The sequence below is a fragment of the Pygocentrus nattereri genome, chromosome 9 (genome assembly GCF_015220715.1).
Source record: "Pygocentrus nattereri isolate fPygNat1 chromosome 9, fPygNat1.pri, whole genome shotgun sequence".
Classification (NCBI taxonomy): Eukaryota; Metazoa; Chordata; class Actinopteri; order Characiformes; family Serrasalmidae; genus Pygocentrus; species Pygocentrus nattereri.
Genome location: NC_051219.1, coordinates 14,018,417 through 14,037,261, shown reverse-complemented (window position 1 = coordinate 14,037,261; position 18,845 = coordinate 14,018,417). Strand labels below are relative to the sequence as shown.

Here is an 18,845-nt window from a genome sequence, read left to right as displayed (position 1 = left end):
AAATTCCCATGCCTACCTGACTAGCTCACTGTGGCTAATCCAGGGACCGCTAATCTGCTCCATTTGGGTCATTCTAGAGCAATCACATGACTTTATTCTTTCCTTCAGGTTCTGGTAGGCGGTATCAGCTGTACGCCATGCAGACAAGCAAGGCCTGCAACATCCTGAGCAAATACACAGCCTTCGTGCCCATCGATCTTGACAGCAATGAGTATTTACCAACCTCCATTGAGTACCTCCACAGCGGTGAGTCAGGCCTCTGTTTCTCTAATGAGCATGACACTTTCTGTCAATATGCTTCCTCACATGAAAGAAAGCAGGGCGCTTCACTAACAACCCCATTCACATGGGAGAAAAAGCTTGAATACTAGCTCCAGGTTTAAACCATGAGTCATATGATGCTTGCCAAAAAACGTTTTTATAAAAGAAAAACAGATATTTGTACTGGCAAAGGCAAGCAGCGTTGAATTGCCTATTGACCCCTTAAACTGCAAGAAACACTTCAATTCTTCTCTCTATATGGCTATAATTAATAGTTTTAAAGTATAATACTAAATAGCAGGTTAAATATTAGTTCAGAAGATTAAATATCAGTTCTTAAGATTTACAATAATTAATAATATTTATGAAAAAATGTAATGATTTGTATTAATTTTAACCCCTTTTATTTTTATATAAGAGTCATCCTTCGCATTGTGTTAAAATTTCATGAATGATAGAACTTTCCAAGAAACACCTGACTCAGGCTGGCTTTATGTGTGTTAAACGTTCATGCAGCTGTACTTACATGAAATTAAAATTCACTTAATATAATGTAAAGCATCCTGCAACTCATTTGCAACAGCCAATCAAAACACTGATAAGCCATCAAATGACCAAGGCAAACAACATGACCAGTGAATTGTACTGGATTAATGAATAATTAGAGGTAGCAAGTAACGGAATACTTCAATATTTTTTTGGTATCTGTACTTGGTACAGATCTGTTTGGTATCTGAGTATTTCTGTCAATACTTTTACTCACTACATTCCAAAAGAAAAATCTTCTTTTTCTCACTACGGACTTGTTACTTTAGTTTTCATGGTCTCTTTACTTATTTTATCTATAAGTATTTTTTAATCGGGAGATTGTATTCAGGCAACCAATGAAGCTCAAATCAGCATCTTATTGAATGTGAAGCACGAAGTGGGAGAAGGGGGAAGCAGGGTGAAGCTGTGAATGGCTAGTTTCACAGCTTACAGACCCCTGAAGTGGGCACGTGGGAAAAGTAAGATAAATAAACAGATGATAAAATGTAATATTCAGAAAGTGACAGGATCAAATCAACACCGAATACAGCACCTAAAACCTTGGGCATTCATGGGCTCACTCAATCCTGGAGTGGGTTATCAGGGGAATCAGCTGGTGAGCTGGTAGAATTTTGGTTCTATTGCTATGATATAATGAATAAACTCACAGCATAAGAACACTCAAACTGTAAATATTACACCTAAATGTATATCTGTAGTAAAGTAAGCAGCCCTGTCTCAAGTAATACAGCCCTGGGACTGTAACTGAGACTCATACAGTGGATAGACACTAAATGAAGCTCATTTCATTTCCCATTCTACCTTGAATGATGTAGTGGTTACATTCAGATGCCTGTACATATGTTACTTCAGTGCATCGAGTCATTACAGGCAAAAAAATGAATAGACCATAAACATGTTTCATGCCTGCTATGGCAGTATGCTTTAGCCTAGGATGATAAGGTTTAGGTGTTTAAGATGGCTGTCTTGTTTTCCTCATTTTTGCACATCAGCTGTTTGATTAAACTTTCATGCTGTCAGCGGCTGTCATTTGTGTCCGGTGGGATTTGTACATCTTGAAGTTTGTACATCTTTAACTTTCTACATCTCAGCTTGTCTTATTTTAGCTTAGTTTCGTCATAACTCTGGTGAGTGAACACATACTTTATAGTGAAGGTGCAGCAGTGTTAGTGGTATTTAGTGTGAATCCAGCTGTCTGAATGGTTGCTGTTGTTTTGTATTGGGGCAAAAAGTGTTGGAATATGTAGGATGATAACAGAATGGCTGTTAAGAACAGCCTATAGGCTGATCTCATGACATGATGGCAGGACATTAGCATGTTTTGTGTGTGTGTGTGTGTAAAACTCCTGATCTTACTTAGAATTTATTTGATCTGGTGTACAGTCTTGACTGCTGAAATAGAAATATACTTTTTTTTATTCCAACAATGTCCATCTCAAACTCTTGTAAAGGAAAATCATGTGTTTGGATGCTCTAGATGTGTGGATTTTTTCAGATGATGCATGCAGTTCTAGTATAAACCGTTATGTAAGCTCATTTAAAACTAATACGTACAAATACATATATGAGTGTGTACTGTTATAATTCTACTTGAGTAAAAATCTTACTTCAGCTCTTACTTGAGTATTTTTTTACTAGATTACTCGTCCTTTTGTGTAAGTAAGGGAGTTTTGTACTGTCACCTCTGTGAATAATAAAACAGATGATTGTTTATTGAAGAGCTGAAAATAAGAGCTTCCGGACTGCCTTTCTTTAATTTTTCATTTTGTCAGTTTTCTGCTGAGATAAAAAACAGATGAGCTTCTTGAATACTAATAGTTTCTGTAAGCAGCTGTCTTAACTAACCAGCTAAAGGCAGCAGCTGTTTAAATGCCTGCATGTGCCACCATTTATCCCTCTTTGTTATTCTCATGTTGTTGTATCTACATAGCTGGATTAATTTCCTGCTTGAGATTCCTTTGGGATCCAAAGTACAACAATTATTACAGAAGAGGAGACCGAGATGAGTTCCTCGATGACCTTGCAGTGCTTCTAGGACACAACAAGCAAAACATCAAGCAATATAGCCATAATGCCTACTTTGAGTAACTACTCACTTGAAGTAACTGAAAGTTAACAACCGCAACACTTTTATTGTTCCTGTCAGGTTGTGTGGAATTGTGTTGCATGCAACTGACAACATGCAAATAGCTGCATCAAAGTTTCACAAGAAAGCCAGTTTAAAGTCACCCTCAGGTTTCATGAGAAATGCTTATAAGAACACATTTGCAATTAGCAACAAGTGCCACTTTTCTGTCCTTGCTAGAACTTGCGTTCCTACTGCTGTAATTTATGGCGGTTCTGACAGCACATGATGCTAACTGTGCTCTGTTTTCCTTCTCAGGGGAAGAACTGAAGAGAGGCTCCCACTCGAGCTCGCGCTCTGGAAGCAGGAAAAGCCGTGGCTACTCCGTAGGCCTCGGGCGCTCTCAATCCGGCCACCTGCCTGAGGGAGATGACGAAACACCGCTGCTTTGTAAGACCATCCAGTAATGTTCAACATTAATATAGAATTAGGGTAGAGTGCGTTAACACAGTGGTCATGTATTGACTGAAAGATGAAGGATATTCGTCTCTCAAGCGGCCACATCCACAACTGACCATCTGACCGAGATAAAGAGACTTTAGGGGTGCAGTGCAAAAAATAACATAAAAATCATTTTATCAGGTGAAATGATCTAATTCCACTGGTTGATAAAATCACTTAAAACAAGTAAAATGTCTAGAAATTGGCTGAACAATCAAACCATAAAGTGTTCATGAAAATCACTTCTTGCTGTAAACAAAAACGTTCCACGGCCTGTATATGTTGTCCCGTGTACTTTTATCTCGACTGTTTTTGGTGCTACATAGAACCATTTTTGAGAAGAACTATATTGTCACTGTCCGAAGAGAACAATTATCTCCAAAATGTAACTTTACAGGAGAAAGGAAAAAACGTATGAATGTAAGTCAATGTAAAGAGACATTATTTCAGCTTTTCTGTTGGTCCATTCATCATAACATTTGCACACACTGTAAAGGGCAGCTGCTGTGCTCAAATGAAGTTCCCTTCACTAAAGAACCATTGAAAACGAACTTTTTTTGGGTTGTACAGTTTGAGTAGCTGATGTTGTTACATAATAATGCTAAAGTTTAATTGACTTATTTCATGTGACATCAGTTTAATGTGCAGGAGTGGAGTGTGTACAGTGCTGTGCAAAAGTCAGGGACCACCCTTTTGTTTGTATTCCAGTCAAAATGACTATTACGTGCAAGTTACCTGTTTTTCGAGAGACATTCTGAATAGATTAGATAAACGATAATCCACTTGCATAAGGAATGAGAAAATCTAAGGAAAATAATTTAAAGTGTTTTCATTTGAACTGGAGTTAAAAAAAAGAAAAAACGGGATGCCTAACAACTGCACAAGAGCTGGTAGACATACAGAACGGTCCCCATGAGATACTTTAAAGCTTTTCTCTTTGACAGAGAGGAGAAAATCAAGCTTCACTCTTGCATCAGATCTGAAAGAATAAAGAGTACATGTGTCTATCCTTCCACTGTGAGAAGATAACTCAAGACTGTGGGTCTGAAAGGATGTGTAGCTTCATATAAGCCCTCACTGAGAAAATGAAATAGGCAACAAAGAAAAACATTTGAAGCTGCTGGTGTTCTCAGGATAATGGATTGACCACCCCAGAGTCCAGACCTCAACATCACTAAATGTGTTTGGATTAATTGGCTTGTGAGAAGCAGAAAGTGAACCAACTAATAAGACTGAACTTTGTAGGTGTGGGAAAATATCCCTGCAGATTTCTGAAAGCAAGTCACCAAAGAATGGAATATTGTTACGCTTGTAATAAAGGCGAAGAGTGGACACACTAAATACTGAAAAAAATGATTGAGGCTTTTTGTGATTTTCTGTTAAACATACACTGTATTTCCAAAAGTATCATCTACATTCACACGCATATGAACTTGAGGGACATCTCATTTTTAATCCATAGGGTTTATGATGATGTTGGCCCACCCTTTGCAGCTGTAACAGCTTCAACTCTTCTGGGAAGGTTTCCACAAGGGTTAGGAGTATGCTCATAGGAATTTTTGATCATTCTTCCAGAAGTGCATTTGTGAGGTTAGACACTGATGTACGAGAAGGCCTGGCTCTCAGTCTCCGCTCTAATTCACCCAAAAGGTGTTCTGTCGGGTTGAGGTCAGGACTCTGTGTAGGCCAGTCAAGTTCTTCCACACCCAACTCGCTCATCCAGGTCTTTATGGACCTTGCTTTAAGCACTGGTGCGCAGTCGTGTTGGAACAGGAAGGAGCTGTCCCCCAAACTTTTCCCACAAAGTTGGGAGCATGAAATTGTCCAAGATCTCTTGGTCTGCTGAAACATTAAGAGTTCCATTCACTGGAACTAACACACCATAATCCCCCCTCCACCAAACATTACACTTGGCACAGTACAATTAGACAAGTACCGTTCTCCTGGCAACCGCCAAACCCAGACTTGTCCATCAGATTGCCAGACGGAGAAGTGTGATTCATCACTCTAGAGTCCAGTGGCGGCGCTTTACACCACCGCCATGTAAACCCATTCCATGAAGCTCTCTGTGCTGTTCTTGAGCTAATTTGAACTAAAGGGTGGTTTCTGATGTTGGGTGAGCTTATGTTGGGAACCAAAAAATTGGTGTGTAACGAATTAAGTATTTAAAGAGGCCAAATGTTCTTTTTTAATTAGATGAAGATGGCACTTCTCCCTGTAGCACTCCATCATCAGCTGGATGGGAACGATGCACCTTTCCAGAAGGTGAGTTACTGTTATATCAAGTGACACAGCTGCTTTCCACATTCTGAGTTCACATTGCATCTTCAAGAAAGAATAGTTTCAAGTTTATTTGTCATTTGCATAACATGTCAGGACATTTATGCATTGAAATGCTTGTGGTGAGGTTCAGATCATCACTCTACAGAAACTAAATAAGTAAAGTTATATATATATAAAAGACAAAGGACCTCTCTTCTCTCATTTCTCACTGTTTAAATTCACCCTGCTATGAGCTACTGTTCCTTCAGGAGCAATGCAGAGTGTGTGACACGTTCCGGCCCTGTGTCTTCTGTGTGTGACCTGTTAGAATGTGTGTGGGAGGTTAACCTGCCGCTGCTTCTCTCTTTTTCTCTCTCTCTCTTTCAGCCTCTCAAAGGAGTTCGTCTGTGACCTCCGACCACTCACAGAGATCAGTGGAAAGCCTCTTCTCTGCCAGGTGGGTAGAGAGAGTGCAAAAGGAACAGAAATTGTGTTCCAAAAGCTAGGCTGAAGTCCAGGTGGGCTGATTTTCTAATCGCTCTGTCGGCTATTTCAATTAGAAGGATCCTTCAAATTGGCTAGGTGCACAAGATAATACAGTTTGTCTTCTGATACAAGCAGCATGTGAATAATAACATCTGCTGTTGTCTCAGTTGGTTCTACTGAGATTATAGCAGATCAGCCAAAGATCACAATCAGTGTATCAGATCGTTCGGCACAGATAAGTAGAAGAGACTTCAAAGTATATGTAGTATATACACTGAAGTCATGGGACAGGAACTAGTATCGTGTAGGACCCTCTCTTGCCCAGCGAAGTGCAGCAACTCAATGCGGCATTGATTCCACAAGTGGACGGAGAATGTCTGGAGGGATGTTGAGCCATGCCATTTGGGTAGCCACCCACAGCAACATTGACCTCTCCACTACATCCCATAATTGCTCCATTGGGCTAATGTCGGGTGAGCGTGCAGGTCACAACATTCGTCAGGACTCTCCCGAATGCTACTCAAACCAATTCTGGACAACTTGGGCCTGATGGCACGGTGCATTATCCTGCTGAATTGTTGCATCATTGTGGGGATACATGAAGTCCATGAAGGGCTGCAAATGGTCACCAAGCAGTGAAACGCAGCAGTCACTGGTCAATGACTTGTTTCAGTGGACCAGTGGACCCAACACATGCCATGAGAACACACCCCACACCAGTATGGAATCAAACCCGGCCTGCACAGTGCCTTGTGGGTCCATGGGGTCCATGGGGTCCATGGCTTCATGGCTTCATGGGGTCTGTGCCACACACGAAACCTACCCTCAGCCCAAAACAATGGTACTGTGACTAATTAGACCACGCCACATGTTGCCAGTCCTCTAAGGTCCAGTTAGCACCCTCCCAAGCCCAGGTCAGGAGCTGTGTCTGGTATCATGGTGTTAACAGAGGCACTGTGGTGGATCTTCTGCTCCCACATTCCATGGAAGCTAAAGAACACAGGATAGGCCTCTGAATGTGGATATAATTTCTGCCAGAGTTGCTTGTCTGTTTGTATGGACAATTCTAGCCAGATGCCACCAGTCACGATAATTAAGCACCTGTGGGCAGCCACTGCGCTGTCCACTGGGGTGGTGAAGCCTTCTATCTGGCACCCGCTCTCATTTCTTGTTCAAACTCAGATCATTCATGTCACCTTGCGATCAACCTTACTCACAAGATAACACTTCACAACCTCTACAGGTGTGGGCATTCCCAAGCTGTCCCCTGAGGTAACGGCTCTTCAGAATCTTTGTTTATATATGTGTGTATATATATATATATATATATATATATATATATATATATATATATATATATAAAAAAGAAAGATTCTGTTGATGACATGTAGCTGTTAGATATCTGCTATCCAGTCTACATTAAATGGAGCTAGTCTTATAGTGTTTTCACATTCAAATCCCAATACATTGCCAGCATACCTTTACCATTGATGTTAAGGCTTTGCATTCTTGAAACTTGGGGCCCTTAAATGCTTAAATGCTTTTTATTGGGATGCATACATTCACACGTGCAACAAAAGTCATGATAAACAGGCTGTGACATGGAATTGGTCTATATGGGAAAATGTAATATCACAGTACTTCTTTTTTTGCCACATTTTGAGAGTACTATCAAAAACTATGAATCCAATAACTTGTATTCCACATTTCACATGCCATGCCACACCAAATCGCTAATAAGACATCACAAGAATGCAAAAACTCAAGAGAAGCTGCAGATGGTGCTGCCATGCATAAAAATGATGAAGCATCACCAGTGAACATATATTTGACAGTAAAAAATTGTTCTTTTTTTTCTTGATCTGTACCAAATTGATACCTTTGAGTCCTGATTATGCAGTATCACTCTTGATAACGTATCCAAACATCTAGAATTACCTTGCAAATACTGCACCAGCGTCAACATTGCGAGAAACCATACAAATCGTGAGACAATTTGTTTCATCTGTGCGTGGGGATCAATGATGTTCTGTCTTCACTATCAACTGTGATAATGAAAGTGCTGTATCTATGTTTGATGGGGTTATTCGGTGACGTTATTACGCTCTTGTTTAACAGGCTGTAAATTAAACGCACCTGCTTTCAGTGAGTTTTTAGTTTGCAGCCTAACAATTACAAACAAATGAATGCTTTGCCTGCCACATTATTGTCATTCACATCAGCAGTATTTTCTCCATTAAATACTTTCTCTTCTCCAGTGATGTGACGAAGCAGGATTAGTAAACAATCCATTTTGTATTATGTAATAATCAACTGGCTAGTGTTTAGTGCTACTGGCTAGACAATGCCCCCATCCCCAGGGCACTGAGGGGTCACTGAATGGTTTGATATATATCATATCTAAAAATGATATATATATCATATGATCTTGTCACCATATTGCAACCCATTTTAACAACTATGACAAAGTTTGGACAGATGTGTATGGCAGTAAATCCACAGAACACTAAATAAGGGAGTATCTTTTAGAAGATCCCTCCAGTACAGCAAATGAAACGTGTAGAATCCATGCCAAGGCACATTTAAGCTATTCTGGGAGCATGCCCAACAGCTTAGTTGGATGAGACTAACTCATATTGGTTTTAAAGGCATTAAACAGCATTAAAGAATGAGATATAAAGGAAGGCCAATGACCCCAAACATAAAACCAAAATCTAGTTTCTAGACTAGTTTCTAAAATGTGTGAAGGTGCTTGCATGGACTAGCCAGACTCCTGACTTGAATCCCAGTGAAAATGTATGGGGTATTTTGAAATTGGGAGTCCATCAGAGGGACCCTCATAACCTTAGGGAATTGCAGATGGTTTGCCAAGACTGTCAGTCCTGTTTCTCTTTATCTCTTCCACTTCACACGGTTGTAAGTGTGACTCATTTTGTAAAGAAATAGGAGGAAAAGGTGATGAAAACCACTCAATAAGAGCCTCAGCACTCAACCAAGTAACTGGATTCTAAAGGCTAAGATGCCTGTACTCTTACTCATGGGAACTCCTATAAAGTGTCCACAGAAAATGTTTTCCTCTTCAAATGACTTGTTGGTGTCTTTTTATTTCCCTAATGTTTACCTTTCAATATGCAAAAAAGAGATACAACAGAAAACAGTAGAACAAAAGCTAATCCTAGATGGACTCCGTACACTGAGCTCAGATCAGTTATCCTGCAGTTTATTAAATATAGTAATATATAGTACTAAATATAGTTTTTCATAGTTGCATTTGCTTGTTGATTGCTTGTCAATCTGTCGTTTATATGAAACGAGTCCAGCATAGAGAGAGGATGAAGTGTTGCACAGATTTAATTCATTAATAAACATATGTTAGCTGTTTAGATGATTCTGCAGGTAGATATAGGATTAATATGCAGACTTTATTGCTTTTGAGAAGGGTTGTTCTCAAAGGCCCCTAGATATTAAATCTCTCAGTCTGGGATATGTAGATGCAGATAGTTTTACCTTCATGGGAGAACATGAGACAACCTGGGACTTCCTTATAAAAACATTTGGATCCAAAAGAGATGAATTTGATATTCTTCTGATTAGATTGGATGCATTTCTCTGTAAATTGGCAGATTGATCAATGAAAATTAGTGAGCCCGTTCCAGAAGCAGCCATACAAGTACAAACCATGACACTACCTCTGCCATGCTTGCCAGATGAGCTTGCATGTTTTGGATCATGAGTAGATCTTGTCTTTCTGTACAACTTGGCTTTTTCCATCACTTGGGCAGGGGTTAATCTTGGTCTCATCAGCCCATAAATCTTTGTTTCAGAACTTTTGTGGCTCATCTCTGTATTTCTTTGTGAGCTGCAAACTAGCGTTTCTTACTGCTGATGCACAGTTTGCATCTTGTGATATTGGTCTATATTTCTGCTTGTGAAGCCTTTTCTGAATGGTGATGTTACTGACTGCTGTTTTGGGGTTTTTTCTTCAGAGCTTTTACAATGTTTCTGTCATCAACCGCTGTTGTTTTCCTTGGTTGCGGTGTTTGAGGTGTGATTTCTTTCTCTTTCAGACCATTACAAATTGTTATATTGGCTATGAGCAGTGCTTCTGCAATTGCTCGGATTGATATTCTGATTAATTTTCTGACTTGATTGATTGATTGACGGTCTTCATGTTGGTTTATCCTTTTTAACAACAAACGCAATCTTCAAAAGCAAAACCCAGGGCTCAAACTAAGGATAGACGTTCAGAGCTGTTAATTGTTTAAATAATTAGTCTAACAGGCCACAACTGTTAGTCACATATTGCAATATTTTACTCACTTAAAAAGTGGGATATTTCAGGTAATAAAAACTGAAATTCTAATCTATTGTCTCATAATCGTCCTTTGATCTCAAACCCTTTAGTGTATAGCAAAAACAAAAGCCTTGGTTACCTTGCCAACACTTTCAGAGGAGAGTGTATGGTGTGCATAAATGGCATTTGAAATTTTCCTTACAGAAATGTCACATATATTTCACATGTGAAGTATGAAATAAACATATGTTCAAAAGTGATCATCTTTTTTTCACATGATCACATGAAAATCTTTTTTTCTGTAAGTGTTTAAAGTACTCTTACACTGCCCCCAACCACAATTGTCAATAACAGCAATTTGCCCTCATCTAATTGACTGTAGCGAATTTTATTGTATACTGCATATTTATAAACTATGAAATCAGCTCATTTTCTTACTTAACTCTGTAATATAGAGTTTACAAACGCTCAGTTTTAGGGTGCAATTGGAAGTATGTTCATAATAATGGAATCAAACTAATATGGCTCAAATATCTCTGTTGGTCCATAGTGAAGATTTTTCTAACTCTTTTTGCCTGTGGTCATCTACATCCACAACCTAGCACAACCTGCAGCCTATCAACAATAATTAATCTTGTCATATAATCATGGACATGCATCAGATGTGCAGTTTCATATCGTAAGTGTCTTTTGTTTAGCTGATTACTACAGCTAACATAATTCTTATGGCGCAAGCACTTCTAAGCAGTTATCAGTGAATCCCTTAGTAAAGCTTATCTCTGAATATTGTTGGAGGAGCCTGTTAGTGATCTACTGGACTTCACACAGAGGCTGTCAATCAAGTTAGCGTCAGAGAAAGTCAAAGTAAAAACTTGTCTTAAGGCATAATTTAGGAAATATTGTTGGAAAGTGAAGTATGAAATATTTTTGACAGATATTAATGGGAGTGCTTGGCCTTTACAAATTACTGTTATAATACTTATATAAACCATTCTTATGCAAAGTTTCTATAAGAGCAAATTGAATTAATTTTTTTTAGAAATCATTCTTATGCAAATGCTACAAATGATACCCTGGACATTTGCTGTTTGTCTTATTTGGTCTTTGCTCATGATGCAGAAGGTCATGGTTTTGCCCTTAGATCAGGTGATTGTAAGTGTTTATTGATTGTTCTGACCTTGTCTATGGTGTTTTGCTGCTAGAGATCCCTGCAGAAAGTTTCTATAAGGAGTCTTATTGATTGGAGGCTGCTTAAAGCAGTCATATGGCAGATTACAGCAGAAGAGAGGTCTTCTAATGAATAGTAAAAGGGTATTACTCCTCCACTGCTGAAGCACTTTCAATAGCTTTCTTGATGGCTTTTTGTCTGGAACCCATGAGATTTGTTTCAGTCTGAGCAGTGATGTTTCAAGTGAAGAGGCACTTCTTTAGCTGAAGATAAAGGTAATCATGAAATACACTGCATGCTTTCATTTTTCATTGTCTTCAGGGCAGGGATGCACAGGCTCACTGATGTGAACACCACTCTTCCAGTGCATCCCTGCTTTTTTAGTCTGGGCATCTCCATAACCCAGCTGAAGTACTGGTACACTGATGGAGTGATCGATTTCCATATCAGTAAACAGCTGTTGTTGTACTGCATGTACAGCATTTGTACATAGTATTTTTATATGTAAGTTCTAGCTTGGGACTTTTGTTTCACATACATGAAGTTTGTGACAGCAAACTCAAGCATTTGTAGAGATCCAGCTGATGCGAATTGAGGTAATGGCAGTTTCTTCCCTTTTAGTGATGCACATAAAACCTGCTTGAATGCTAATAGCTCCCCCTTGTGGAGAACCTTCAGCCTGTTAAACATGAGTGAATTAGTTAGTCAGTTAGTAAGACTGACCAACAGAACAGTAATGACACCTCAAAATCTGAAAATTATGACAGCATTTCAGATTCTGAGCTTGATTGTCAATATAAACATAAAAAACACATTTTTGATTAATCCCTTAATAAACATTAAAACACCAATTTAAAAACATTTGCTGAATGTTATACAATGCTAACTAAGATAGGGTTGGAATTGGTTGTGGTGCTAATGCTAACTTAGATGAATGACAGAACAGGCTTGATTTAGGGTAGCTGATGCTCCACTAAGACAAACATATACAATAAAGAGAACCCCTCCATACCTCCTCCACCCCATACTGGAGTATTATTGGGGCAAACAACCATATCCTATCAGTCAGTCAGTCAGTCTGTCACAAGCTAAGTCCATGAGGTTCTAAAAACTAAAAGCTGTACCCCTTTTAGAACAGTTTCTATTCCCATGGCTCTCATTGTATGGAAATAAAATCAAATGATTGTGCATGAAAAGCTTCATGCTGTGGAGAACAGGTGTGGTATTGGTATTGTTTGGCTTCATTGTGTCAATTTCCTCTCTCAGGTTGAGTCTGACCAGAACACGTCTCCTGACCAAGGCAGCCAGAGGGTTCATGTGTCGAGCTCAGAGCAAAACCAGTGACTCTGTTGGAGAGAGTGACAATGACAACAAAGACTACATCCCTCTGGTTTGTACCACTTCATTCGTTTTGATGACATAATGTCTGAAATTCAGGGGCCAACTTTCATTACTTGTAAGTTATTTAATTGTCAGGTGGAGATCTAAGATAATTCGCTTCCATAAGGAAAGTGAAAAAAGGAAAAGAAGTGAGAATGGCAGAGTTTCCACAACTGGAGTTCAGAAAGAAAGAAAATGTAAGACCTCTTAAACCAAGGGTTCTCAACCTTTTCCACCCCAAGGCCCACCTGTTTATAACTACAGAGCATAGCAGGCTACAGAAAACCAAAATCAACTTTTTAAAAACAATTTTCTTTTCCTTTTCCTAAGTGCTGAAACTGAAAACTTAAGAATCGGGGACTGAATAAGACGAGGTCATGAATTTTGGTGTTTATCTTACCCTGTACTCTGCAACATTTTTATTCTGTATTAACTGGTTATAACTATATTGGTTATAATTTGAAAACATTTCAATCCTTACTTTTTGAGTTAGTCCTTTTTCCACTTATGACATTATCAGCCCAGTACAAACTACTGCCTCCTCCAGAGTACAGGCCCGCGGAACACTAGAGGGTGCTTCATGGTCCAGTGTTGGTCTGCAGCCCACAGGTTGAGAAACACTGTCTTAGACCACTAAAACTGTCCCCATCAGATAAACAGTACTTAAAGCTTTTGTGTTTAAGAGAGAGGAGAAAGTCATACTCCATTCTTGCTGCAGATCTGAAAGGATGTGTAGCTGTCCAGAATGAGTTACTGAGGAAAGAAAATAGTTTAAAAATCAGAAACTTTGCCAATAAATCAAAGAAGCTGCTGGTGTTCTCACAGCAATGGACTGACCAACCCAGAGTCCAAACCTCAACATCACTGAATGTAACCAACGACAGAACTTTGAAGATGTGGAAAAATATCCCTGCTGAATGGAATAGAATAGAAGTCAGTTAGAATAAACAGCAATGAACTGGTCCTTAATATGCATATAATATCATTATAAATTCATTATCACAAAACATAAACCCAAGCTTAGATCAGCAGGTAACCATGGTTTCCATGAACAGTCTAAAATTGGTAATTGATTTGCGTATTACAGCTAAATTAAATGCCATGAGCTTCAGATAGACGAGTGATGAAAGCTTATGGTGAGCTTTCCTGTACAGTCATATCTATAAGAGCCAGCTGTTTCATAGCTTATAAATAGCCCACCAGCATCCAGTAGCAGACCCGGTCTTATTACTCAATTAGGACATAATAGGTCTTGTGACATTAAACGGGCTATGCTTGAAAACCTAAACCTAATTCAGTAGATGTCTTTTTAATGTTTACTGTGTAATTCATTGATTGCAGGATCAGTTTAATGCAGTTCCTCTGAGGATATCCTCTTTTGTAATTGATAGCAAGGCATAGCAGAATCAATAAGACTGTTGTGTAAGAAAAGGTCATATAAATCAGCAAGTTACTGGACAGTTTACAGAGCTCATATATTCAGAGTGCCTTTACTACTGACATTCCTAACTGCACTGTTTCCAAATCAGTTTATACTGCACAGTGAATTAAATCAGCATACCAGTGGGGAAACCTGATCCTTGGTCAGTAGACTTTGCTGATGAAAAAAGTCCAGAGAACCAGTTTCTTAAAGATATCTGTCTTTGAATTTTCGCTTCCAAATCATTTTTTCTTACTGTCTTAGCATAAAATGAATTAAATCAGCATACAAACAGAGTAAGCTCATCCTAAACCAACACTTCGACATAGACATGCAAAATGAAAAAGTCCCAAAAGCATTATATCAAAAGTATCAGCCTGGTTTTGGCTTCCAAATGTGTTTATACAGTTTTAGCATAAAACAAATCAAATCAGCATACAGAATAGAGTAATCTGATCTCAGATCAGTATTTATGAATAGACATTCCAAAGGGAGCAAAAACCCAGATATTACTTTTTCAAAGAGATCTTTGCAAAGATTTTAGATTTGGGCTTTTGAATTAAATTAGGATAAAATTGTGGATATTTTATTTTTATTTCTTGCATCTGGATTGATCAGCTATTAAAACATGTTTTCCAGGTGTCTTTGCAGCTGTCTTGCGGCGCATTCATGCTGGACGGCGCTTTATGCGAGGCCATCAACGTGCCCATGGACAAGCTGAAGTGGACGTCCCCTTTCACCAGCCACAGGATCAGCCTCACCCACCTGTCCCACCACTCCAGCAGCAGCAAGAGAACCGACAGTCTGGAAGTCCACCACAGCTGCTCTCCCCCGCCTAAAGACCCTGATCTCAGCTCTGAATTGGAGGAGGCGGCGCCTCATAGCCCGAATTCTCCCAACCTGGCCCGCAGCCCTCGAACCGAAAGCGGCTCCTCGCTTTTGGGTGGCCCCTCCTCCTCCTTATCAACTGATCCACCTCTTTCACCCAATAACTCCCAGGCTGACAGTGGGCGTGGCTCAGAGTCGGAAAACGTGGACACGTCCCAGCCCGTCTCGCCCGGAGGCCTGCGGATGGTGACCCAGGAACCAGAGAGCATGGTGTGGGCCACGGCCGTGGCTTTAGCCTGGCTGGAGAACAACTCGGCCAGCTACTTCATCGAATGGGAGCTAATCGCAGCCAAAGCCAGCCTGTGGCTGGACCTGCAGATGGTCCCAGAGGGCCGGGACCTGGCAGCAGTGAAGGCCGCCGCCAACCAGCTCTTCATCATCCTCAGACATTGGGATGAGAACCTGCAGCTCAACATGCTGTGCTACCACCCCAACAGCGTCTGATGGTATATAGAGCCCAATGTGTAAACTATGCTAATGCTAATTTTGATGTTTTTTTTTGAGGGGATATTTTGCTGTGAAGCTTCACAATGTTGACATTACACGTCTGTTTGGATTTGATGTGCACTGAACCACCATGCAGACTTTAGCCTCCCAAAAATGCAATTTATGGCAAAGAAATAGAACACAACAGCTCCGGTCTTGCACTTTTCTGTTTTTTTTGCTCCTTCTTTTGGAACAAAAACACCATACCTTTCATTTCAGATAACAGACTAATTAAATGCTACAGTGCTGCGATACCTTGTATGAGAGGCAATCTACCCCATTTGGAGTCTCATTAAATGCTGTCACTAGGCACTAATTGTGCTTGAGGTTTATCCTGACACTCTCGAACGTTAAAATTGGGTGATAATTTGATGGTAAATTATTCATAGCGAAGGTTATATGCAAACAAGTCAATGACCGTGACAGCTCTTGGGTTGGACGTAAAAAAAAAGAACTCCTCCAGTGTTTTTTTTTTTTTTTTCTGACGGCACATCCAGTCAGTGACGTCCACAGTGATGCTGAAGCATGTTAGTGTATGTTAATGTCCTGCGTTGTGGAGGGAAGCAGGCTGGAACAAACGTCAATATGTCTGTGTTTGTCTCAGAGGTAATTATGTAAATATTTATTTTGTGAACTTTGTGATTGCTGCTTGTCATGACGAGTAAAAGCGAATCGTATCTGCTGCGAATAAGACTGTTGACGGTCATCCACTTTCTGTGGTGTGATGGCATTTCTTGGTTTTCTCACTAAGGCACTGGAAGATCGATCAATTTGATGAATACTATCACTGTCAAAGGCAGCGTAGTTGAAAAATTGTATTTACCATGCAGCGTATTTGATTGTCTTTGAGGATTTAAGAAGATGTCAAATTATTGCTGAGATGGCACTTTCTGTAGGTCAAAGTGCTCTCCAGTCTTAAGTGCCTGACCCAGCTGAACTTCTCCAACAAACTGTTACATTTTTTAATGTCACTTGAGGTTTATCTCTCGTTTGTTGTTTACTAGTGTGTTTATGAGATCAGTGAATCTATGGCTCAATTATCTTTCTTGTTGTTTTATTTAGTTTCAAAACTGGGAAGTCCGTTTCCACTTAACCAGTTAGTAAATCAAAATTCATCAGTGAGAGAGGATTTCAAAATCATGAGTTACTATAATGACAAAGTTAGTCTAAAATATAAGATACTCATTTTTGAGTATCTTAATTATGAGATCATATCTGATAATGAAGTTGTGATTTGGGCAAAATATAAAGTGATAATTATGAGACAGTACCTCATAACTGTAAGACAGTGCCAATAATTGTCAAACGTCCTCATTTTCTTGAGATAATAAGACATAATTCTTAACAGTATCATCATAATTATGAGAAAATATCTCGATATCATGAGATAGCCATTGGAATAAGGAGATAGCAAGTCATAAATATGAGACAGTATCTCAGTAGTGTAGATAAAATTTTACAATTACATCATGTCAAATACTCAACATATCTTAGTGAAAAATATAATAAACACGAGTGCCTTACAATTATGAGATACTATCTCATCATCATAAATAGGAGATACTTGTAATATCTCAAGATCATGATATAACAATTGAAAAAATGGCACAGCAAGTCATAAATATGAGATAGTATCTCATAATTGTAAGACAATCTCATTCATTGTGAAACCTCATTTTCATAAGATAATAAGACAATTGTTTTTATAGTATTGTCATAAATATAAGATATTTGCAATATCTCAATACCATGACATAGCAGTTGGAAAATGAGACAGCAAGTCATAAATATGAGATAGTATCTCGTTATTATAGTTATAATTCTAAACTAGTATTAGAGCATCATGTTAAATATGAGACACTCATAATATCTCAGTATGAAAAATGTCATAAATATGGAATAGTATCTCAATCTCAATACCTTATAATACGAGACACTCTCGTGACTTGATATCTCATCGTTCTAACTACTATCTTAATGAGATAGCAAGTCATAAATATGAGATCATGAGTCTTAATGAGTCAACGTTGAGATTGACTATGACTAATTATAGTACAATAGTTCTGGTAGCATCTTGTCATTGAGATCAAATGTCTCATAATCATGGCTCACTAAATGGACTAAATGGAAACAGACTTCTGTACAAAACTGAGCAAAAACGTGGCAAATTGTAAGTGAAAAGAATCAAGGTTCTGTTTATTTCTGCTAAGCTCATGTCTGTTATCCACTGGAATGGGTGTTTGTTTTTTCTGTACATGATTGTAACCGTTCTCTATCACTCAGGTATTGCTCCTGTGTAGCTTGGGTTCCTCTGGTGAGCATGGTGTCTAATGAGATGCATGAGTATGAGACAGAGAAGCGTCTCTCCTCTCTGGCTTAGTCCTGCATGTAGGCAGGGGGCTGAGAGAGTAACCACTGATATGTAAAATATATGCTTGTGAATGTGGCCGTCGACTCTTTGCGTAAAAAGTGGACTCCATTTTTTGAGGTCAGTTGTGTTTATAAAGTGGCTGTCAAGCTCTTCTCGACTCGCCGTAGTGCTGCTAGTGCAATGACGGAGTGTGTAACTGCATGTAATAAAGTCTTGCTGCTGAGTAAGTGACGCGAGAGCGTGTTTGTGTTCATTTTATTGTCTGCCGATGTCTGTCACTGTAGCCACAGAGGAACTGGACGCAGTATTACTAAACCCTAAACTCTGCTACCACCAAGGAAGTATAGCTGGAATTGCTGAATTGTTTTGGCAGTTAATGCAGGAGTTTACTAAGAAAGTTGCATTTCAAACTATACTGTCCTCAGTCCACCAATTGAGGACCTTTATAAAAAAAAAGAAAAAAAAAAGACCAGCACTTTCGACATGGAGTCAAAGGGGATTGATCAATGTTCTCTTGTATGCTATTTTAAAACGGTAGCTGCATCTTGCAATGTCTGAATTTATGATTCAGCATTTCAGGATGAACAGACCAACAGAAAGTTTGGGGAAAAAAAATTTAGATTACATTAAAGTTTTTTTGTCTGTAAACATTTAACATTTCAAAATGTTTATTCTTAGTGCATGTAGTCCACATGCAGAAGTGTTTTCATTGTG

At 39.1% G+C, this 18,845-nt stretch overlaps 1 protein-coding gene across 1 annotated transcript in view; it reads left to right on the top strand.

Annotated features, from left to right (window-relative positions):
* vwa5b1 (von Willebrand factor A domain containing 5B1) overlaps positions 1-18,362 on the top strand; it is a 95,197-nt gene extending 76,835 nt beyond the window's left edge. Inside the window, exons 17-22 of the mRNA XM_017707854.2 lie at positions 109-246; positions 3,194-3,325; positions 5,573-5,641; positions 6,026-6,095; positions 12,853-12,976; positions 15,026-18,362. Coding sequence (XP_017563343.2) covers positions 109-246; positions 3,194-3,325; positions 5,573-5,641; positions 6,026-6,095; positions 12,853-12,976; positions 15,026-15,718 — 1,226 coding nt within the window. The 3' untranslated portion in view covers positions 15,719-18,362. The remainder of the gene's footprint in view (positions 1-108; positions 247-3,193; positions 3,326-5,572; positions 5,642-6,025; positions 6,096-12,852; positions 12,977-15,025) is intronic.
* Positions 18,363-18,845: the final 483 nt, after the last annotated feature.